This window comes from Ricinus communis, chromosome 5, assembly GCF_019578655.1.
Source record: "Ricinus communis isolate WT05 ecotype wild-type chromosome 5, ASM1957865v1, whole genome shotgun sequence".
In the NCBI taxonomy this organism is placed as follows: domain Eukaryota; kingdom Viridiplantae; phylum Streptophyta; class Magnoliopsida; order Malpighiales; family Euphorbiaceae; genus Ricinus; species Ricinus communis.
Window position 1 is genome coordinate 4,638,949 of NC_063260.1, and position 23,577 is coordinate 4,662,525.

General features: G+C 32.3%; 3 protein-coding genes across 3 annotated transcripts; 2 read left to right on the top strand and 1 right to left on the bottom strand.

Annotated features, from left to right (window-relative positions):
* Positions 1-2,323: 2,323 nt before the first annotated feature.
* On the top strand, positions 2,324-5,714 carry LOC8272192 (bidirectional sugar transporter SWEET16). Its single transcript, XM_002531883.4, has 6 exons — positions 2,324-2,566; positions 2,695-2,731; positions 2,832-3,042; positions 3,145-3,306; positions 3,821-3,940; positions 4,323-5,714. The coding sequence occupies exons 1-6, from the start codon at positions 2,509-2,511 to the stop codon at positions 4,482-4,484; spliced, it is 750 nt and encodes a 249-aa protein (XP_002531929.1). The 5' UTR covers positions 2,324-2,508; the 3' UTR covers positions 4,485-5,714.
* A 9,847-nt stretch (positions 5,715-15,561) lies between these two features.
* Positions 15,562-17,437, top strand: LOC8272193 (UDP-glycosyltransferase 73C25). Its single transcript, XM_002531884.4, has one exon. It carries the CDS (start codon positions 15,691-15,693, stop codon positions 17,167-17,169), a length of 1,479 nt encoding a protein of 492 aa, XP_002531930.1. The 5' UTR covers positions 15,562-15,690; the 3' UTR covers positions 17,170-17,437.
* A 236-nt stretch (positions 17,438-17,673) lies between these two features.
* On the bottom strand, positions 17,674-23,165 carry LOC8272194 (NADH dehydrogenase [ubiquinone] iron-sulfur protein 1, mitochondrial). Its single transcript, XM_002531885.4, has 5 exons — positions 22,542-23,165; positions 21,474-21,720; positions 20,232-20,526; positions 19,051-19,425; positions 17,674-18,789 (listed from the first exon to the last, which is right to left on the bottom strand). Exons 1-5 carry the CDS (start codon positions 22,957-22,959, stop codon positions 17,890-17,892), a joined length of 2,235 nt encoding a protein of 744 aa, XP_002531931.1. The 5' UTR covers positions 22,960-23,165; the 3' UTR covers positions 17,674-17,889.
* Between the last annotated feature and the right edge of the window lie 412 nt (positions 23,166-23,577).

Below are 23,577 nucleotides of genomic sequence, written 5' to 3' on the forward strand. Positions count from 1 at the left end.
TATGTGAAATAATATTTAAAGTAAACGTAAAAAAATAAAAAAAATAAAAATAAAATGATTAAATTCATTTTTAAATGATTAAATAACAGATAAATAATAATATGTAAAAATTAATAAAAATCTATCAATGTCTATAAAAGTTAAAGTCTATGAAAGCCATTCAAAAAATTATCTACTCTGTAAAAACCATTAAAAATTTAGGAACTTTTTAAAAGTAATTTATTTAAAAAAGTCTACAAAATTTAAAAGTCTTTATTAAATATACTCTCCTAAATATATAAATTACGGATAAAAAAGAAATTACTTAAAGCCCCTAATGAAGCTCTTCCTTATTATTTTTTTAAAAATGGATTGTGTACAAAATTTTAAAAAATTATTATTTTAACCTATTTAATTCATTAACATATAACTTAATGAAATTTAGAAATTAAAAATGACGTATTTGCTTTGAATTTCCTAACTCATATAAATGAAATGTAAAAAGCAAATAAAATAATGGATTGGCTTATAAAGGAAAAAAAAATAAGTTTTTAATATTTGTCATGTTTGTGTGTAATATTGACTAAAATAATGGTTACTATTAATTATAATTATAGAATTATTATGAAAAGAATTGAAGCTATAACAAAAGAAATGTTTTCTTTTACTGCTGCACTTGATAAGATAAAACAATAATGTTGGATTTTAATCTTTAATCTAATATTGTTGAGAGTTTATATCTTCAATTTTAGGCTCTTTCTATGTTTTGGTGGCTTCAAAATAGGATCTAGGTCAAAGGATGAAGATTGTAACCCTAAAAAGTGTTCATATAGGTCAAAGATAATAAAAATCTGTTAAAATAAATTCTGAATTCACGTACACCTAAGGGGGATAAAAGAATTCTCCAAGCTTTTAAGGTCAATAAATGCTTTCCAAATTGCATCCCACTGGATGTAAACCAATCCTCCAAGCTCATAGGATCTGCTGGAACATCTCACCAGGTTGGAGAAAATAGCTATTTATTCTTGAGGACTGGTTTTATTCTTGATTGTATTTATTTTTATTTTTAAATATTGATCAAGTTGTACTTATATTTTTTAATAAAATGAAAATTCATAATTTTCTATAAAGAAAATAGCTCTATAATTAACTTTCTTTTCGTATACACTTAATTGAATCAATTTTAATATAATCATATTACTATAAACACTATAAAAATCAAACTCTATAAAGATCAACCTTACTTTTAGTCATTTTCTTAAATTGAACATCAAAGATCATTTAAAATTATAGATCTAAATTGTAAACATAAACTATTATGTTCAATTTGAATATAAAAGGATCTCAATCTGATAATAAATACTGTAATCACCATCAAATCTCACATATGAATTGATAGATGCCTCGTTGTGATGGATGCATGGTCGATTGAAATCTTAGCAGACTTCAATATTTGACTGGTAGCTGATAAATTGTCCCATTTCATGACAGGTTGTTTGTACGTTTAATCAGGATATTTTTCTTCTTTTCCTTTGCAATTTTTTTTAACCGGCTGAATTTATTTTGAAAAATGATCTTATTTTATAAATAAACCACGACAAAAAGAAAAAATTGGAAGAGCTGGACAGACAATTGGATGCCCAAGGCTTGTTATGAAAATGACACTGGCAGAAACTATACAAAGGCAAACAAAATATGCAGTAAATGTTCTTTTTCTTTTTTAAAGTAAAGTTTTCACCTCATAATAATTAATATATAATAGAACCCATCATTCATAATTAGAAAATGGGCAATAAAATAAATAAAGGCAGCATGGAGACATGAAATTAGGTAATCATGTGGAAGAATATGACTTTAAATGACACTGTTGAATTAAATTGTTCCTAGTTAGCTATTAGCTTTTGTTTGATACTGAATTTGTATACTTTATAAAATCATTTCTGAAATTAAATATTAATTATAACTTAAATGAAATCTTGATATATTTTAAATTCTTTAATGTATTTGAAATAAGTATACTTTTTTCTTCCAAAAAAAGTTTATCTTTAATATTTTTATGACACTTTATTAAGATAAACACTTAAATCCCACTACAACTACAACAAACCCACTTAATTGATTGCTGTGAATGAAACAGAAACAGAAAAGTTAAAGTACAAAATGACAAAATTAAAATAAACATGAATTGACCTTAACAAAATATCTGAAGACCTATTCTTATGTATATATGTATGTATACATAAGAATGTAGCAGCTTAAAATAATATATTTATATTTTTTAAATAATTGTTTGAGATTTAAAAAAAAAAAAACATTAGCACTAAATGCATGTCTACCAAACTAAATTCTTGTGTTTAATGATTGTCTGAAATTAATTTGTTCATGGTTTGTGAATCTACTGAAGCTGGTCAACAAGTCAATCTTTCATGAAAAGAAAAAAGTTTATTATCAAACACTTAAATTCAAACCAAGAAGGGTACCTCTCTTCACACTTCTTTACCACTGAAAGCTATCTATCATCTTCTTTACATGGCCACCTTATTTTCTTTCTCCAAGAGTGACATAATTCTCACTCTTGGTGTGCTAGGTAAATATAAAAGACTTTCCTTCTTCCTTTTTTTTTTTTCCAACTGCATAATATTATTCATGCAATCAAGAAATAATTGATTTAAAATATTTCTTCAACTTCTCTATGTTCTTGTATGTTCTCATCAGGCAACATCACTACAGGACTTGTCTACCTTGCTCCTGTGTAAGTACAAACAAGTTCATTTCCATTGTCAAAGTTAATATATTTATGCTTTTCATTTTTATCAAGAAATGAGCAAAACAATTTGAGGGTGTTGTTGCAGAAAGACTTTCTGGAGAATTGTGGTGAATAAATCAACAGAGGAATTTGAAAGCATGCCTTATATTTGCAAGTTAATAAATGCATATTGTTGGGTCTACTATGGGATCCTGAAGCCTAATAGTATCCTTGTTGCCACTGTTAATGGGTTTGGTGCTGTTTGTGAGATTATTTTTGTGCTACTGTTTCTACTCTTTGCACCTCCAAGAATGAAAGTAAGTATTTCATTTTAAGAATTTAAAGGAGGAGGATAATTAATTAAGTTATTGGTTATAGTCACTAATAATCTGTTTTTATGTGTGTTGCATATATAATAGTTTATTACTGCCATATTAGCTGGGGTTTTGGATGTGGGATTTCCAGCAGCAGTAGTCATAATTACTCAGTTGTTCTTAAAAAGAGAAGCACAAATTGATGTTGCTGGATTCTTCTGTGTTTTCTTCAGTATGGCTGCATATGGTTCACCTCTTTCAGCCATGGTAATAAGTTAAAACATTCCTACAACTTAGACCAAGTTTTGTAATTTCATAATTCTCATTTTCCAAAATGTTGGAACCAATAACAGTAACTACAACATTATTGTCATATTAGTATAATAGTACAGTTTTTCTTTTTCCTACAATTCATATTTTCAAAAACAAAGGCTCCATTTGTTTTCAGAAAAATAACCTAATTTCTCTTCGGTGGTTGTAATATGAAAATCATAAAGAAAATTCTCTTCTGGTATTTGATACGTTTTAAAAAAAAAGTTAGTCTTTTTATAAAAGAAACAGCTCATTAAAAAAAATTATATTTTTAATTTAAAATTAAAATTAAAGAACATATAGTGAGATTATAACAAAATTTATTGATTAACCCTGAATTCAGTTGGCACTATTAATAAATGTGTTTCAAGTATCATGAGTTTTGTTTTCATTTTCATTGTAAGAGTGTGTTCTAAAGTAAGTAACGAAGAACCTTTACCAATTAATACCAATTCATTGTAATGTACAGAAAACAGTGATAACAACTAAGAGTGTTGAATTCATGCCGTTCCTCCTCTCATTTTTCCTTTTCATAAATGGTGGAGTTTGGACTCTCTATGCTATTCTTGCCAAAGATTGGTTCATTGGGGTAAGTTCTCAACAAGTTATACATTTTCTTTTAGGTTAAAAGCAAATGGGTAACTCTTCCCTATATGAGATATATACACTTAACATGTAGAAGAGTACTATGCATGTAGGAGTATTATGTTTTCACATAGAATAATTGACACATTTAATTATCTAAAACTAATAAGTATGTACCGATTATTTATAGGTTTGATGTATAGGTGATAACATACATCTAGACTAGCCAATAAGTTTTCATGGCAAATTGTATACCTTTATTTCAACTAATCCATCTTTCTGATCTTCATTTGCTATATCTCTGTTATTTCAATGATACGTATTGCTATTTAGTAGTACCGAGTACTAATACATTGCCATTGGAAATCTGGATGGATCTTTTTTAGCTACCAAATGGGACAGGATTTGGTCTTGGAACAGCCCAAATGATTCTGTATGCAATATATTACAAGAGACCTCAGCCACAAAAACATTCAGACAGTTTAGAAGATGGATGGGAAAATGAATGTCTTATCTCAGAATCTGATAGAATTACACCAAAAGATTGAAGAGTAAAGGCTCAAATTCCTAATCAAGCTGTTCATCATGGCAAGAAGCAGCAGAAAATAATAATAATAATAATAATTGTTGGACTTGAGAGTTAGATCTTGGATATGTTATATATATCTCCTGCAATGATTGATTAAGAGTTTTTTATTCTCTATAGTCAACGTAAGGAAGATATAATATTGTCTTCATCAAAAGTCAATTATATCTCTTCCATTTTATTTATTTGAATATTCTATTATTGTACCTATGTAATGTGGCAGAATATGCTCTTCAAATCGAATCAGTCAATATAATTTCAATTAATATGTGCAAATTAGCTTGAGATACATTTACCATTTGAAAAAGAAATTAAATGGAATTATGCTGCAGACATCTTGTTCTAAACATCTTGGTGCCATTATGTGGCAATTTCTTTTTGCTTTCACCTAAATTACGCTCATTACCAGCCTTTTTTATAGTTATTTTTCAAACATTTAGCCTTTTTTTTAAATTGTTTTGATTTCTATACTTAAATTTTAATTTTTTTTACCTTTTTTTCTAATCTATTTCTCTTTGTTTTGTACGTGTTCTGAGGACCAAAACATGTCACTGAAAGACTCTACTGAGACAAAAATGAGCTGCCAAGAATATAGAGGAGGTAAGATGAGCAGTTGGTCATATCTAGTATGGATCGTACATGGACGATAGTTGGAGTCGACGGCTCTCCTAGGGTTCCCTCATCTGGAATCCCTGGGAAAGAAGATTAAGTTGGCCCTAACGAACAGCTTGATGCACTATTTTCTTTCAATCTTTTAGCAAAATGCCCAAAAGGAAAGAAAATTCATAAACCGACCCCATCATTTCCATCCCGTAGGAACTACGACATCACCCCAAGAATGCCTTCGGCATTCAGGGGTCACGGGCTGACCTTAGAACCCTGTTCAATAGTTATTTCTTCTTCTTTTCTCACAATCTCTCTTCTCCCTCTTCTATTTTTTTTTCAGTTCTTGTTATTTGGCTTCTAAAAAAGAATATTATGGAATCAATTTTATATACTCTTTGTAGCACATTTGGAACCTCTGGTGTGTTGAAGGAGAAGTATTGCTCGCCATTAGGAAAATAAGCAAGAGAAAGGAGAAGAAAACGCAGCAACAGTGTATGTTTTACTTGCTGGAGATTAGGAGAAACAAATTTAAGTTGAGGAAGATGATGATAAACTAAATTTTACTATTCTGAAATCTTAATTGCTACTCTTGAGTTATAACAATGACTAGGATAAGGGGGTTGATAACGATGATGAGAATTACCAAATTTCTTTATTCCTATTTTTGGATATCTTCTATTCATTTTTTATTAATTATTTTTATTAATAATATTTTCCATATTTGTTACCATTGATATGGTTTGAAGTTTGTGATGTCTTGGGTTGAAATGGATTCGATTTTGTTGAATTTGATTAATCTGTGAAGAGATAGAGCTTACAATTTGATTGTTCTAGTATATATATACAAGTGTGCAACGGTAACCTAATCTATACAGTTGGTTGCCTTGTAAACTCTGTCCAACATCCCTTTCTTCTTTAGGGAAGGTTGAAGTGACCTTTCCTTGTCATAGAGATGGTTGCTCCATTCTCTATGTGCCTGTGATGAGTAACCCTGCATAGGCTTTTCTGCCTGTGCAGTGTCTGAGGCTACTTCCCTTTCTCCCTTTTCTTCTTACTGTTTTCAACACTCCCCCTTAAGTTGGGTTCGTAGAGGTTGATGGAACCCATCTTGCTGAGAATGGTTTGATGACTATTTTTATTGAGAGCTTTCGTGAATACGTCGGCTAACTGGTCATGAATTCTGACAAATGGTGTTTCAATTTTGCTTGATTGAACTTTTTCTCTAATGAAGTGGCAATCCACTTCAATGTGTTTGGTACGTTCATGAAACACTGGATTGGATGCAATATGACGCGCTTCCTGGTTGTCACAGTACATCTTCATGGATTCATTGCATTCAATTTTTAAATCTTGGAGAACTTGCTTGATCTAGGTGAGCTCACTAGCTGTAGAAGCCATGGCCCGATACTCAGCCTCTAACTTGATCTTGCAACAACACTTTGCTTTTTACTCTTCCATGTTACCAAGTTTCCCCCTGCGAAGGTGCAAAAGCCTGTAGTTAATTTTCTATCACAGCTTCGTGCCCAATCTGCGTCAGAGAAACCAACTATAGTGTTAGTGTTATTTTTCTTCATCCAGATTCCTTGACCTGGGGTGCCCTTGAGATACCTAATTATCCTGTAAATTGCTTCTGAGTGACTTGTGCGGGGAGCGTGCATGAATTGGCTTACCATACTTACTGCATATGCAATATTAGGCCTTGTAACGGTTAGGTAGATTAATTTACCTACCAAGCGTTGATATTGACCGATGTCAGAGACAGGCTCACCGTATTCCAAATTAAGTTTGACATTGATTTCCATTAGAGTGTTGACTGGTTTTGCTTCCAGTTTCCCAGTCTCTTTTAGCAGGTCGAGGACATACTTCCTCTAAGATAGGAACAACCCTTTGTCTGATTTGGCCATTTCTATTCTAAGGAAGTATGACAGTTGACCTAGTTCTTTGATGTCGAATTCTCTATTTAGACTTTGCTTGACCTTTTTAATTTCTTGGTCGTCATTTCCTGTTATTATGATGTCATCAACATATACAAGGACAACAATAGTATGTGTGTGTGTATGTTTGACAAACATAGAGGAATCTGAAGTGCTTTTACTGAAATTAATATTTAAGAGAAAGATGCTTAGTTTGGCATGCCACACTTTTGGAGATTGTTTCAATCCGTAGATTGCCTTTTTTAGTTTACATACCAGCGAATAGTCTGACGTGGATTTATGTCCTGGAGAAAGGGTCATGTAAACTTCTTCTTCTAGGTTACCTTGAAGAAATGTATTTTTCACGTCCATTTGAAAAAGGTTCTATCCTAGATTAGTGGCAACAGATAAAAGAATTCGAACGGTGTTCATTTTTGCAATAGGGGCAAAGGTTTCTTGGTAATCAACCCTATAGGTTTGGGTGAATCCTTTGGCTACTAGCCTAGCTTTGTACCTTTCAACTGTCCCATCACAGTTGTACTTTATTTTGTACACCCATTTGCACCTTACAGTTTTTTGGTTAGAGGAAGAGGCATGATGTCCCATGTGTTATTTTTTTTCTAGGGCTTGGAGTTCTTCTTCCATGGCCTTACACCATTTTGGGTTGGTATTGGCTTTATAAAAGGGTGTAGGTTCGGTATGGGTTGTGATGTTACTTAGGTATGTCTGATATTGATTTGAGAACTTATTATATGCAATGAAGTATTGAATTGGGTACGATACTTTCTAAGACACATAGTCTCGGAGTTTTGCAGGGGGCGTGTCTGTCGAGTGGATCGCCTCAAGACAATTTCTTGAGTGGATTCAGATTCATCTTCCAGTCTTTCACTTCCTCCCCTGAAGAAATTGTGGCCCATGAGTGTGAGATGGAGAGGGACAATAAGAGTCATTTTCAACAAAGGAAACATCCCATGAAATATATGTTTTGTGAGTAATAGGATCATAGCATTTATATCCCTTCTTTTGAGAAGAGTATCCTAAAAATATGGTTTTAACCGAACTTTTATTAAACTTGTGGAGTTGTTTGATATGAACATAACAAATACAACCAAAAACTCTTATGTGCCCTAATTTTATTTTTCGTCCTTTTAGAATTTCTAAGGGACTGAGGTTTTGTAAAGTGACACTTGGCAATCGATTGATAAGATATGTGGCAGTAAGAATAGCATCAGACCAAAATAAGTTGGGAACATGACTTTGGAAAAGTAAAGTTCTGGTGACTTTAAGAAGATACCGATTTTTTCTTTCAGAAACCCCGTTTTGTTCAGGAGTATTAATGCACGTAGTTTGGTGCAAAATACCATTTTATTTAAAAAAGTAAGTAAAGTGTTTGTTGATATATTCAGTGACATTATCTTATCGAAAAATTTTAATGTTGGCATCGTACTGATTTTGAATAAAGTGAAAAAAATCTTGAAAGCAAGTGAATACCTCATGTTTCCCTTTGAGTAAGAAATCCCAAGTGGTACGAGAATAATTATCAATAAATATAACAAAATACCTGTAATAATTATAAGACTTAACAAGGGCAGGTCCCCAACATCAGAGTGAATTAGTTCAAAAAGTTTGGTAGAAACAGTGGAAGATAAAGGAAAAGATAAACGAGTATGTTTGGAAAATTTGCACACATCATAACAACTAGAGTTTAATTTATAATGAAAAAGTTTATTCAAGAAAAAATCAGAAGGGTGCCCAAACCGCCTATGCATCAACATGCCTGGACCAATAGGTGGAGTGGCCATGAGGCATTGGCTGGTTGGGTCTTTAAGATAATATAGCCCGTTTTCTAGTCGTCCTCCACCAATCGTCTTCCCTGTAATTCGGTCTTGAAATTGCACTGTGGATGGTGAGAATATGACATTGCAATTTAAATCACGAGTGATTTTACCAATAGATAGCAAATTTTATTTAAATTCAAGGAGTAGTAAAACATTGTGTATTTTTTTATTAAGTAAGTTGGCAGTGCCTTGGCCATAAATGGCGGCCTTGTTTCCATTAGCAACTGTCACATATTGGGAATCAGCAATGGGAGTAAAATTTTACAAATTCATTGGATTCTAAGACATGTGATCAGTGGCTCCAGAATCAATGATCTAGTTATTTTTATTTTGACAGTGATTAGCAATTTTCAAAGAAGAATGTGATACTGAACCTGACCTATTGGATTGCTGCTGAACCAGGGCTTGTAGCTTGAGTCCAATCCTCCCAGGTATGTGTATACTAGCTCCTGTTCTGCTCTCTTCTGAATTTCTTGTGGGTCAGTTGTCGGGAGAAGGTAATTTTGAAGTTCTTCCCATCGGGTTAAGACTTTTGTGGTATATTCTAAATCACTCTTTGTCCCTTGTGTGATTTGTGCAAGTTCTTGCTTGAGATTGAATATATGTGCAAAGTTTTGTTGATGCCCGTATAGCCTTTTCATTTTTGTCCAAATAGCCTGTGATGATTCTAACAGCATGCATAGCCTGGATATTTGGGGCTCCATTGTGTTGGTTAGCATTGACATAACTATGTGGTATGTTGTTTGCCATTCTTCTATCTTTTCCGTTTCTTCTTTTGTCAGGGCCTCTGGCCTTTCTAGTTTGGGTCTGGGTTTGGTCCCTATGATGAACCCTAGTTTCCTCTTGCCATTGAGGCTGATGTAAACAGATTTTGACCACTCGAAGTAATTCTAATTACCTTTCAAAATTACACTGGTTAATCTGTTATCATTTTGAGACATGATGAATTTTCGAAAGGAATTCTGAGAAAATTTGATTGATTTTTGTTTGCTTTGATTGATACTTCACAGGTTTGAAACCTGCTCTGATACCATATTGAATTTGAGTAATCTGTGAAGAGATATTGTATTATTGAAGAATTCTGATATTACAATTTGATTGTTTTAGTATATATATACAAGTGTGCAACGGTAGCCTAATCTATACAGTTGGTTACCTTGTAAACTCTATCCAATGTCCCTTTATTCTTTATGGAAGGTTGAAGTGACCTTTCCCTGTCACAGGGATGGTTGCTCCCTTCTCTATGTGTGTGTGATGAGTAACCCTGCACAGGCTTTTTTGCATGTGCAGGCTACTTCCCTTTCTCCCTTTTCTTCTTACTGTTTTCAACAGATTTGAAGCTTGTGAGTTTAGATTTGCAGTGTTCATAAATGAACGTGAAATGCAAAATAGTTGTAATAGAGAAGACCATGAACCGATGCTTTAAGACTCTTTTGGTAAGTCAACCATGGCCAGTACACAAAGAAGCCATGAGCCAATTATTATTGAATAGATGCCAAGATATACGAAATATATACTAAATTACTTTTTATTTTATTTAATAAATAGAGTTGTTCAACATAGTATAAGTTTAGCCAATTGCAACTTCTCATTTCCCCAGCATCATAATCATAGCAAAGTGAAGTAGGTTATAGTCTAATTATTAAAAAAAAGAAAAGGCTATAAGAAAGCAATTCACAAGTTAAGAATGTAATATTTAATATAATGGTGTATTTTTACTTTGCTATTAAACATGCAAATAAATTGTGATAAATTGTCTGAATAATATGAGGAAAAAATCAAAAAATGTAAATGGTATACATATACTTTATATATGCTTCAGAAATATTATCTTATATAACTGTTTATTTTATTTCTTTTAGAAAAGAATTACTGCTTAGAATGCCTTACATGTAGAAATAGCAGTATATATTGGTTATATGTGAAATTTATACTAGAAATATAGAAAACAGATAGCAAAATACATAAAATAGACATCATTTTCTTAGACATTGCAATGTGTTCTACATGCAACATATTCTAAATTAAGTGTAATCTATACTCTATTTTATGAAAGTTCATCTTGTTTATTTTTTTTTTTTAAATCTACAATCTATATGGTATTAAAAATTTACGGATATTAAATATATACTTAATACATACCATATTTTGTTGAACGTATACTATTTACTGGTACTTTTTCTATTTCCTTAAATATGTAAATATTTGATATATATATATACAACTATACTAAAATAAAAATATAACTTATACCATTTTCTGAAAATTTACCTTTTCTTTTTCTAAATTTGCAATATATATATAGCTAAATTTAACTAAATTATGTTTTCATACCATTTTACATCTTATTAAATGAACAACAATATTGTACTCCTCGTGTTAAAATTTGTTTAATAAATTACAATTTTAATTAAAGATACCAAACATATACCAGATATATATCTTTTACTATAAATTTTTTAAAAAATTTTTATGATTGTTTTTTAATTCTCTTAAAATATTAATGACATATATGTAATATAAATTAGATTCTTAATAACTTCAAAATGATATAAATATAATTTGTAATATAATATTTATGATTCATAATATTTTTCAAGACACATACTAATTTTTATTATAAAATAATACCGTTTTCATATAAAGTATGATGCTTCCTTCGTTTTTATTGGAAATATATACCATTTTTTGGATTTTCATTTTTATCTTTAACTTTTAGATATGCTTTAAAAATCAACTAAAAATCCTATATACTACTATAAAATGCAATTATGTCAATTTATCAATTTTGATTCAAAATCAACCAAATCACATAAAAAATCTAATAAGAAAAATAGTTTAATTGTTTCGTTAGAGAAATGCTAATAACACTCTCTCTTTGTCTCTTTTAGACATTGCTATTTTATTTGTTCATCTCATTTAACTTTTCAACCTAATAACTTGCTATCTATTCAATAAGTTAAACTTATTTTATATTTTCTTTCTTAATAAATAAAAGTAAATTCACTATTTTAGTTCTAACATTAAAACTATTTTATTATTGTAAATAATAATATTTTTTATTTTTAACAATTTAAGAGTGCAGAATTTTATTAAAAAAAATAAATAAATAGAAAACTTAACTCAACTTCTTAAAGCAAGATTGCATAAAGAAAACCCCACATGTAGCCATCTATCAGCTCAACAATGTAATACAAATCAACTTTTGGTTCCAAAATATATATTTCCTTTTCAATTCTATAAAAAAAATCTTAAAATAAAAAAATAATTATGCAAATATATAGAAAGATTGAAGAATCACACAAAAGAATTCAAATAAAATTAATTATTTTCACTTCAAACCATTTTCTAGTCTTCTAAATTAGAATTGTGTAACTGCTTCGAATATGATTTAAGAAGCTTTGAGATGAACTAATACATAAAAAAAGAAAAAAGACATAAGATTAATACAATGATAAAAGAATTAAAAAAAAAATATAATGACAAAGGAATAAAAAAAAATCAATATAAGGAGCATAATGAATAAGCAAGTGAATATAACAATGTATTTAGCCAATTGATAATTGGATATCATTAAATTTTATATTCACCAAATCCTAACAAGAGAAAAAAGTCAAAATGCAAACACATTATTAAATGTAGATCCATCTGCATATAAAAATATTAATAAAAAAATTAATTGTCATATTTTATGTGAAAAATAAAAAAACAAACAAATAAAAAAATAATATTACCATATTATGATACTTGACTGAGAAAATAGTCATAGATATCAATTATTAATGGGTAATATGCATTTAATTTCACTTTTCTTTGAAAAAACACAGGCCACACATGTTGATAGTTTCAAGTAAATAATGTTAGATGTACCTGAGTCCAGGGTTTAATAATTGCCTAATGCATACGAGGCCCTTTTAACTTTTTGAGAATAGTCATTTAGCCACTTGAATTTTTATTTGGTTCTTATAGTCACCTGAACTAGTTCTTTTGGAATCCTAAATCCTTATATCTCTTTGTGTTATCAACTTTGGTTGACATGTATTTAAACGTGGATGATTATGTGATACATAGTTCATGTTTAATAAAATTGGTTAAAGAAATATTATAACTTGGAGAATAAATATATTCAAAATGACAATAAAACTTTATAATTATTATAAAGAAAGCGTAAGTTTATTAAAGATAAGAAGAATAGTTTAAATTTAGGAATTTAGGATTCTGAAAGCATTATTTTATTTTTCTAGCTTATTTTTTAATATATTCTTTTAACACATGAACAAATCAGTTATATGTCAAAGTGTTTGTCTTACACACGTTCTCGGAAACAATAAAATAAAATTTATGTGATCCAAATAAACTAGTTCAAGTAGCTATAAGGACTAAACAAAAGTTTAAGCGGGTAAATGATTAGTCTCAAAAAGTTTAAGGAGCCACGTATGGATCGGCCTTGAATATTTATGTCATATTAATTTATTTTCACTTGCTTTTATTTGCATGGATACATACATATGTATAAGTTGGTAAAAATATGATGTATGTGATTTAAAAAAATTAGTTTAGATGGCTATAATAATTAAATACAAGTTTAAGAGGCCTAAGTGACTATTTTTAAAAAGTTCAAGGACTAACGTATGCATTCGACCTATGACAATTGGTTATTTTAGGGTCTGTTAAGCTTGTCTTCGTGTGGGCTTATGCTATGCTTATTGGATCATGTTTTTGTCTTAGGCTATGTCTATGTTTTCGTCACAACTGTATCTTTTAATTTAAAAATTGTGAGAAATTTACTTGGATTTGCTCATAAACACAAATTAGTATACTATTACATTGTATTTAGTTTAGATCCTATAAACAACTAATTTCATTACAAGTAAATTCCTAATACCTTTATTTGGTATAAAGAATGTAAAATTCATTTAAACTTTAGAGCTGAAAAAATACAAGAGAAAAAGAAATGAATAAATAACAGAAAGAAAAAAGAATGTATATATATTATAAATTCAGAATTCAAATGAAGATTTTATCAAATTTCAAATAGATTTTTATTTATTTAAGTATGACAAATATAAATTAACAAATAAACTGTATAAAAATTGATTAATTTTATTTTATACCAGTTACGATGTTAATATTAGAAAAAAAGTATTCTTTTTTTTAAATAACATCAATAGCTGCTAAACTATCGATTTTGTTAGTGGTCGTAAAATTTTGATGTATTATTACTATTTTGTCTTTAAGTTTAGTTGTGGTCATAAACTTATGGATTGGGTTGGATGGGCAATTGAGCATCTAGAACATGCCATTTGATGTGTATATATAAAAGTAGAATTTATCTTTCTATTAGTCATATGTTATGCGAATTATAGACATCTTCTATTAATTTAATCAAATATTTAAATAGGAAATAATAAAGATTTAAAATAAGTTAATAAAACAAAATAGATCAATATTTTCTAAACATTATTATGGTAAGTTGTTTTATTAATTTAAATTTTACATTTTAATTTCATTAGTATTTATACATTAAATGACTCTATTAAGCGAAATCATTTTATTATTTAAATTTGTATATATAAATAAACTTTCAGCTCGTATATTAACCATTACTTATAAAACATATTTATAAAAAATAATCAGGTTTTAAGAGGTTCGGATGAAATGCAGATAATATTGATAGGATTTAAAACGTCTACGGATAGTGAAGTTCAATTAATAAATAGGAATGAAAAAGGTTTATATAATTATGTTTTAAATAGATATGAGTTTGAGTACTTGCTAGGCAAGTACTCTATTTTTTGTCAATCCTATTCGCCATTGCTAAATTTGAAATTAATAAAAAAATTTGTTATATTTAGATACAAAATATTTTATGGAATGTATATATATATATATATAAAACCTAATGGTTAAATTGTTAAGTCTAAGATAAAATATTTTGCTAATTCATAATATTTTCTTTTAATAACTATAGTCAATTTATAATATCATTCTTTTTCTATTATCCTATTGTAAGAAGTGTCATCAAAAAATATTTTTAAAAATAAATTGAAATAATAAATATTTATTTTACGAATTCTAAATGATTAAATAAAATTATTAAAAAATAAAATTTTCAAAATTTAATCAGAAATTAAGCTTTAAAACAGAAACAATAATTGCAGGCTCTCAAATGCAACAGGCAACTAATTAGAACTCCACATATTCTAAATAATGAAATGATTTTGTTTTTATATGTGATGGAAGCCCATATATAGCATGTAGAATTTACAAAAAGTATCCACATATTCTGATTCTGCCTGTGAACCACAATGTGCACTACCTAGCCCTGTTCTATATGCTGGCTGCCAAAAGAATTTGAACCACACCATTATTTTATAGAAGACAAATTGCTAAATGAATGGAACCTTGCTTTACACCGAGCCTATGTATACTATTTTCACACAGACTCAATAGCATACGCAAACATTTACTGACAATTCTTATATAATCACGATGTCTGTATATATTTAAACACCAAATTGATAAATGATTGACACATATTTATTAATTTTAAATAATAAAATATCTATCAATTATTTAATACTAAAATATAAAATATTTGGATACATGTCATTTTTTTATTTATTATAAGGCTATTGTAAAAACAACAAGGCTTCTTAAGAAACCACCTCATTATAAATATATGCACACACAATAGCAACTCAAGCAGCAACGAAGCAACTAACCATTTTGAAACCTCTCTCTCTCTCTCTCTCTCTCTCTCTCTCTCTCTCTCTCTCCTTTTTGTAATTTTCTTCATTGCAAATTTTCCATGCCTTCCCAAGCCAACCAGCAGCTTCACTTTGTCTTGTTTCCTTTCATGGCACAAGGCCATATGATTCCTATGATGGATATCGCAAGACTATTAGCTCAACAAGGTATAATTGTCACCATAGTCACTACACCTCTTAATGCTGCTAGATTTAAAACTGTTATTGCTCGTGCCATAAATACTGGCCTCAGAATCCAAGTGTTCGAGCTTCAATTTCCCTTCGACAAAACAGGATTGCCAGAAGGGTGTGAGAATTTTGACATGCTCCCTTCATTTGAGATGTCCATCAACCTGTTCACAGCAGCTTGTGAACTTGAGCAGCCAGTTGAAAAATTGTTTGAAGAGTTAGATCCCAGGCCAAGCTGCATAATTTCTGATATGTGCTTTCCTTGGACAGTTAACATAGCTAACAAGTGGAGGATTCCTAGAATTTCTTTCAATGGTTTCTGTTGCTTTTGTATGCTGTGCATGAATAACATTTTCGCTTCCAAAATCTTAGAAACCATAACTTCAGAATCAGAATACTTTGTTGTTCCTGGCTTGCCTGATCATATTGAGCTGACTAAAGACCAGCTTCCAGGACCAATGTCCAAAAATCTGGAAGAGTTCCATAGTCGGATTCTTGCAGCTGAACAGCACAGCTATGGAATAATTATAAACACATTTGAGGAGTTGGAGGAAGCATACGTTAAGGAATATAAGAAAGCAAAGGGAGATAACAGAATTTGGTGCATCGGTCCTGTTTCATTATGCAATAAAGACGCATTGGACAAGGCTGAAAGAGGCAACAAGACATCAGTTAATGAACACGAATGCTTAAAATGGCTTGATTCATGGCAATCAGGTTCTGTAGTTTATGCCTGTCTTGGAAGTATTAGCAATCTAATTCCTGCACAGATGGTAGAACTTGGCGTAGGCTTAGAGGCATCAAACAGACCATTTATTTGGGTCATAAGGGGAGGTGACAAGTCTAGGGAAATAGAGAAATGGATTGAAGAGAGTGGATTTGAGCAGAGAACGAAAGGAAGAGGTCTTCTGATTCGCGGCTGGGCGCCACAAGTACTGATATTATCACATCCTGCAATTGGAGGTTTTCTGACACATTGCGGTTGGAATTCAACATTGGAAGCAATAACTGCCGGATTGCCTATGGTTACATGGCCACTTTTCGCGGACCAATTTTGTAATGAGAAGTTGGTTGTTCAAGTACTGAAGATTGGTGTTAAGATAGGAGTGGAGGTTCCTGAGAAGTGGGGAGAGGAACAGAAGCTTGGCGTATTGGTAAAGGCAGGCGATATTAAGAGGGCTGTGGATAAACTGATGAGAGAAGGAGAGGAAAGGGATGAAAGAAGAAAAAGGGCTAAAGAGCTTGGAGAGTTGGCAAAGAAGGCAACTGAGAAAGGAGGGTCTTCTTATCTCAATCTCAGAAGTCTAATCCAAGATATCATGCAGCAAAGCAACCATGAGCAACCTGCCTAAGACAGAAAGATTCAGATTCTGCTTCTTCCCTTTTCTTTTCCCCTTTTCTTTTAAAGTACATCTACAGAACAGCTCAGGACAATAAAGAAAAATGGAAAAAGAAAAGGTCCATTTCAGAGCTGAATATACTTTTCCACCTTGAAACTTCCACTAAATCTGTAAGCAATTGCTAAACTGCAGTCTGCCGAAGTTTGAAACTCTATTGCTTGACCACAACGCAGTTTACTGCAATTCAAAGACGGATTACAGCCTTCAGCTATTCGGATAAGTTAACCTGCTTAGCTAAACTTCATACAATTCCAAATATACAAACTCCAATTCACAAAAAAAATGTTCTCTTATCACTCCCTAGCTTAAAATAGATCATTTTACTCAAGGTCTTCCGATAATGCCTTTTCCTACCCTGACTAGTTACAATATCTGTCGTCTTATTTTCACTAAGTTCAACTGAAGAGGATTGATTCCTCCTCAAACTCCAGCATTTTCTAAAAATTGAGCAAAATATAGTAACAAATGAGGAAGTCCCCAGATTTTTACAGAGTTTACAGGGAAAATGCTTTTACATTTGTAGCGATGTTACAGTGAAACAAGCAGAACCTAAAATAACTTTATTAGATGTTCCAGAAGTTTCGCCCTCGGCCAAACAGGGCCTCACATAGCTTAATGAAGATTCAAAGAAAAGTCAATCTGCAATTTATTAAAAAATTCAAAATCCAGTACTCACTTCTTTGATAGAAGTGCACTGCATTGTGCCATTATCTTTGACGCCCTGGTAATTGCATCAGTCATGTAAAAATTCTCTACCGCAGACTTGAATGGAGTTGAACTCATCTTCTGGGTGCACTCAGGCTTCAGTGAAGCTCCAAAAATAGCTGGCTCTCTCTCATCTATGCTTAAGAGGTTTGGTGCCACAGTCCTCATGCGGGAACGGATAGCCCCAAGTGAATCATAGGGCAAGCGTGCCCCTGATACCTCAGAGAGAGCCCGAATTATCTTCCAATCATCCCTAGCATCACCGACCGTCGGAACTGCAGGCAAAGTTAGTTGTGCACATCCTTCTGTATTTACATAAGTCCCTTCCTTTTCACTAAATGCTGATGCTGGCAAAATGACATTGGCTCGATACACACCACGGTCCCCATGGTGCCCCTGGTAAACTACAAAGGCATCATTTGGCAGCTTGTCCAAGTTCACGTCGTCAGCGCCCATCAAATACACAAACTTGCCAGACTCAATACTCTTGCCAGATTCTGGTACAAGTCCAAGGTCAAGGGCTGCAGCTTGGGCAGCATTGAGAAGTAACACATTGAACCCATTCCAGTCAGGTCGAACAACATTCCCCTTTTTAGCAATGGCTTCTACTGCAGAAAAAATTGCATCCTTGTCTGTTCTCTCAAAGATTCCAGCACCAACAATGATTGCCGGGTTTTTGGCATTTAAGATTGTTGAGAAGAAGGGATGACGACCCTCAGCAATTTCAAGAAGAGTTTGAGGGTCAGTGCCAAGATGCTCAGAGTCATAGTTGAAATCAGTGGGAGGGCCAATGTAACCAACCTTAGCATTGGTTGCACGGACTGTCTTGCGAATTCTTGCATTTACCATGGCAGCTTCCACTCTAGGCTGAGAATTGAACAGACAAAATGAGATACTTTAACCAATGTGACATATCCTCAAATCACTAAAGATGGGGTCTAACTACCCAACCACCCTTCTAAAATTGTGCCTCAGACTTAACAGGATGCCCAAGAAAACAAGCCTCATAAGAACAGCTGGCAGATTGCTAACTAAAAGCTAGAAATTGGATAAAATAGGTCAAGGATAAGGCATCTCTAACCCATGTGTACAGCAAAAAATATAAATACATAAATAAAAGGACATTACCTGGGTGCCAACCAAAAGGAATACGTCTGCCTTCTCAAGACCACTTATGCTGCTATTCATGATATATCCAGATCGTAGATCAGCATTTGGGCTTGGGCCATTTCCTTCACACCACACATTATCCGATCCCATTTTGTTTAAGAAGTCTTTCAGAGCCATCATTGATTCAGCATCAGACAACTTTCCAGCAACTCCAACAATTTCCTCTGGTTTAACTTGATGCATAACCTCTGCAACTACAGCTAAAGCATCACGCCAGCTCACAGCTTTAAAGCGTCCATCAGCACCACGAATCATGGGATCATTTAGCCTCTGCCTCTTCAAACCATCATAACAAAACCGAGTCTTATCTGATATCCATTCTTCATTAATGTCCTGAAATAGGTCAATCCAACAGGATGAACAGATGAACTTGTAGTTGGGAGATGCTTAAAACACTGAAAAGATATACAAACAATTAAAGGGAAAACAAAGAATATTATTATTATTATCTGTCTTTTATCTTATTAAGCCATTCTAAATCTGGTAGAAAAGAAAAATAAATCCTCTCATAATTAAGAGACATGCAGAAATAACTGAATAGTACTTGCAATAAGATATGCATTTAATTTAGGCAAGAAAGCAACCACAAGACAACTTTAAAAGCCTCAAGGCCGCAGAAGGCAGCACATTCAATAGTATATTCAACTATAAATTATATGATACTTTCCACATAATAGTATACTTCCTCTATTTTGACAAGCAAACTAATAAGTGGATTATGGATACCAGTGTTATACTTATTTGAGGACGTCTTTCCAACTCCAAGAAAACAGATACATCCACCTTGATTATTACCAGCCCATAATAGTTTTCTCAATCAGAAGAATATAACTAATAAAAAATTATCAATGGCCGAATGTTGGTCAAAACACATATCTATATTTGATGGGAGACTAGATTTCCCATCTTTTATCCAAATATATGAGAAAAAACATCAGTTATTTTCCTTCACAGGAAAGAACAGTCGTTCTGTCTTCTCCTAACAAAAGATTCCAGTTCCTTCATAGCACAAGACAAAATGCACTTGTAAAGCAGTATTGCTTTTTGGGGGGTACATTGCAAGCAATGATTTGATACTTCGACAACCACAAACAATGAATAACAGAATATTATGTGAGGTACAGCTTATCCAAATATACCTCATTTAGCCGTGGAACAATGCGCATGACCTCTGGTCCTCTGCTATCAATCCGAATGTTGGATCCAACCGCATCAGTGACATCAATGCTCTCCGTCCCTTTCAACTCCCAGTTTCGGGCTTTAAACGCAAAAGGCTTTGAGGTGAGGGCTCCAACAGGACAAATATCTATCACATTTCCAGAAAGTTCACTTGTCATGAGCTTTTCAACATAAGTCCCAATTTCTTCTCCACTGCCACGACCTAGCATGCCAAGATCCTGGACTCCAGCAACTTCTGTTGCAAATCTGACACATCTGTAGAGACAAAACGATAAGAAACCAATTTATGTCAGAAACTTGCTAAGTTGTGTTGCAAGCCTAGACACAAGCTGAAGAACAGTACTTAAATCAAGAGTCAGATTTATCTCCTATCAGTCTGAACTATTCAATTTTATCTGTATACTTAAATGTGTCAGCATATGAAAAAAAAAAGCCCATCATGAGTACCACCATTAGAACAATAACAAGAACCAGACTAGATTCTATATCTCTTTTAAGAAGCAGCATAGGTAAATCTAGAGATGGAAAGACACAACAAAAGGAACTTATGATAGACTCTGCTATATAAAGCTAAATGTCACATAAGGAGTAGTACTAAAGTTGAAAAAGTTCAGTAATTCTAGGTCAAATGGAGTTGTGAATCTAAACTAACACATCCTCATTGCAAAGACAGACCCAATAACAAGCACCACCGGCACACAAGAACATTTTGGCAAATAATAGAACACCATTATGCTCCTACTTGAGACAAAAGGCCAAAAGTTGTAATATTCCCTACAGGTCACCTTGGCAATTAAAAAAAGAATAAAAAATGGCATGTTCTCTAAGATTCAGTCTTCACAATAAAAAATAGAATCAAAAGAAGAATATACCAGGTCTAGCCACAAAAGAATTTACCAAAAAAATCCTGTACATAAATAATGCAATAGGTCTGGTCATGAACCACAGGCCAAAAGGTAGAATATGCATGAAAAACAGGGATGAAAATATCAATCATCTTCTTAAGAATTTTTATGAGGCTCCAGAGTTATGAAGCCTGGTTCATCTTGCTAAGAGGCTATATTCTTCTTCTGTTGGTTTTAGTAAGTTGAAGAGACGAAAAAAAAAAGTGCTTTGAGCTCTTTGCACATCAAAATTTAACAATAAAATTTTATCAGATTCATATACATATAAATAAGAAGAACACTGTGATAAATTGAGACCTTGTGCACTGAATACAACGAGTCATCACAGTCTTCACCAAAGGACCAAGGTTCTTGTCAACCACAGATCGCTTCATTTCAGTGAAGCGGCCACGGTCAGATCCAAAAGCCATAGACTGATCCTGAAGATCACACTCTCCACCTTGATCACAAATTGGACAATCCAAAGGATGATTCATTAGCAAAAACTCCATCACCCCTTCACGTGCCTTCTTTGCCAAAGGTGTGTCAGTCTTGATCTTCATTCCTAAAATACAAAACATTCACTAAATCAAACAATTTTTAAACTAAAAATGAAGTGCAAAATAAATGCAGATTGTTAGATTGGAAAATCCTGAAGCATATCTCAATAAATTAAGTACTAAAAATTCGTACAAAATTACTAAATTTGTTAAAAAGGAGACAGACATATTTATAAAAATATGTCATATATGACAAGCATCCATACGTGATAATAAACAAATTAATATGCAGAAAGTGCCAACTGAAGCCCTTATTCCAAGTCGTAATAATCAAAATTAAATTTTACTGGAAAGAAATGTAAATTTAACCATAAAATGCAGATTGTAGAATAAATCATTTGTACATTAAAAATTTACATATCTTTTTGTTTGTTAGAAGTAGCAATCAATCAATCAGAAAAGCTTAAAATGTTACAAACCATCCCCAAATCCTTAACCAACAAAACCAAACTATTACTACTGGAGACTAAAGAGGCCAAGAACTAAACATACATTTATAAGTCAGAAATATGAATGCTTATGCATTTGACAGCAATGCAAATCAGCTAGAAAACCAACAGTAGAAATAAAGCGAAATAGCAAAACATTATGAATCGGAATATAAAACAATCCAATTTTAGTAGAAAGCCGACCAAAAATTCCCATACCTGGCGATTACAATGTAATTCAGTAGCACTCAATACATCAAACCCAAGTTTATCACATATTTATATCAAAGCAGCCCTCCATATTTTTTAATTTGCCCCAAAAAGATGAGAACTATCATATTTAAATCATAAAAAAAAAAAAAAAAAACCAAACATATAAAATAGTATGAAAGACTAACCAGGAAGAGCGGGCATAGCACAAGAAGCGACAGGTTTAGGAGATTTCTCAACTTCAACAAGACACATACGGCAGTTACCAGCAATAGAGAGTCTACTGTGGTAACAGAATCTAGGAATGTCTACACCTGCTACTTCACACGCTTGTAACACCGTCATCCCTTTTGGGATTTTAACCGGATATCCATCCACAAATACTTCAATCGCATCCTCCGGGTTCGGGAAGTGCACTCGCGCGCCTCCCACTGGTGTTCGTGGAGGTCCAAGATCTGGTATGGGCTCTGCTGCAGCTGCTGCTGCGGATGATTCGGGCGATTGGAGTTCGGGTTTGGTTACAATGGAACGGAGGAGAAAGAGGTGGTTTCTAGGGTTTGATGTGCGAGGTTTGATAAGCCTTGAAGCTAATAACCCTAGCCCCATTCTTTTGTGTCACTATCTATTGAGGTTCTGAAGATTATTTAAGCTCCTTCTTCTTCTGTTGAGAAGATCTATGAGCTATGAGAGATAAGAGTCAGAGAGTAGAGAGAAGAGAAATGAATTGTTGCAGGCGCAGGCGTGTGTCCGCATTACTCCCCCACACAAGGATCGGGCTGTTACATTTCGGTGTTTTGACCGACCCGGTTTCGTTTCCCTTTTCTATTCAAAGAACCGACTCGCTTTCCTTTATTAGTAAATATTTTTCATTTAAATGTATTTTAATTGGAGTAAAAATCGTAAAAGTCCTTGAGATTTATTGTTATACTAATTGGGGACTGTTGTTAGTTTAATTATAAAATAAGGTAATATAATAATATTTAAAATCATATCACATACTAATAAATAATAATAATTTAAAATGCTTTTAAGTGTTTTTTTATTAAAATTTCTAATATTTTAAAATTTTATTTTCGATAGTGTCTGTAATTTATAAAAGTTATGTTGAAAATATTTATTAATTGATAAATAAATACTCCCACCATGGTTTTGTCTTATAATGCCATTGTTAACGGGAAATGAAAGAGTAAAACTCATATGGTCACACACTAGAACGCCTGTCGT

Excerpts from the sequence above, each read along its gene's own strand:
- LOC8272192 (XM_002531883.4), top strand. The coding sequence starts at position 2,509 with ATGGCCACCTTATTTTCTTTCTCCAAGAGTGACATAATTCTCACTCTT. Across the intron at positions 2,732-2,831 it reads CTTGTCTACCTTGCTCCTGT|AAAGACTTTCTGGAGAATTG; the intron begins GTAAGTACAAAC and ends GTGTTGTTGCAG. Across the intron at positions 3,307-3,820 it reads GTTCACCTCTTTCAGCCATG|AAAACAGTGATAACAACTAA; the intron begins GTAATAAGTTAA and ends TGTAATGTACAG.
- LOC8272193 (XM_002531884.4), top strand. The coding sequence starts at position 15,691 with ATGCCTTCCCAAGCCAACCAGCAGCTTCACTTTGTCTTGTTTCCTTTC.
- LOC8272194 (XM_002531885.4), bottom strand. The coding sequence starts at position 22,959 with ATGGGGCTAGGGTTATTAGCTTCAAGGCTTATCAAACCTCGCACATCA. Across the intron at positions 20,527-21,473 it reads CGTTGTATTCAGTGCACAAG|ATGTGTCAGATTTGCAACAG; the intron begins GTCTCAATTTAT and ends TTGTCTCTACAG. Across the intron at positions 19,426-20,231 it reads TTGTTCCACGGCTAAATGAG|GACATTAATGAAGAATGGAT; the intron begins GTATATTTGGAT and ends GACCTATTTCAG.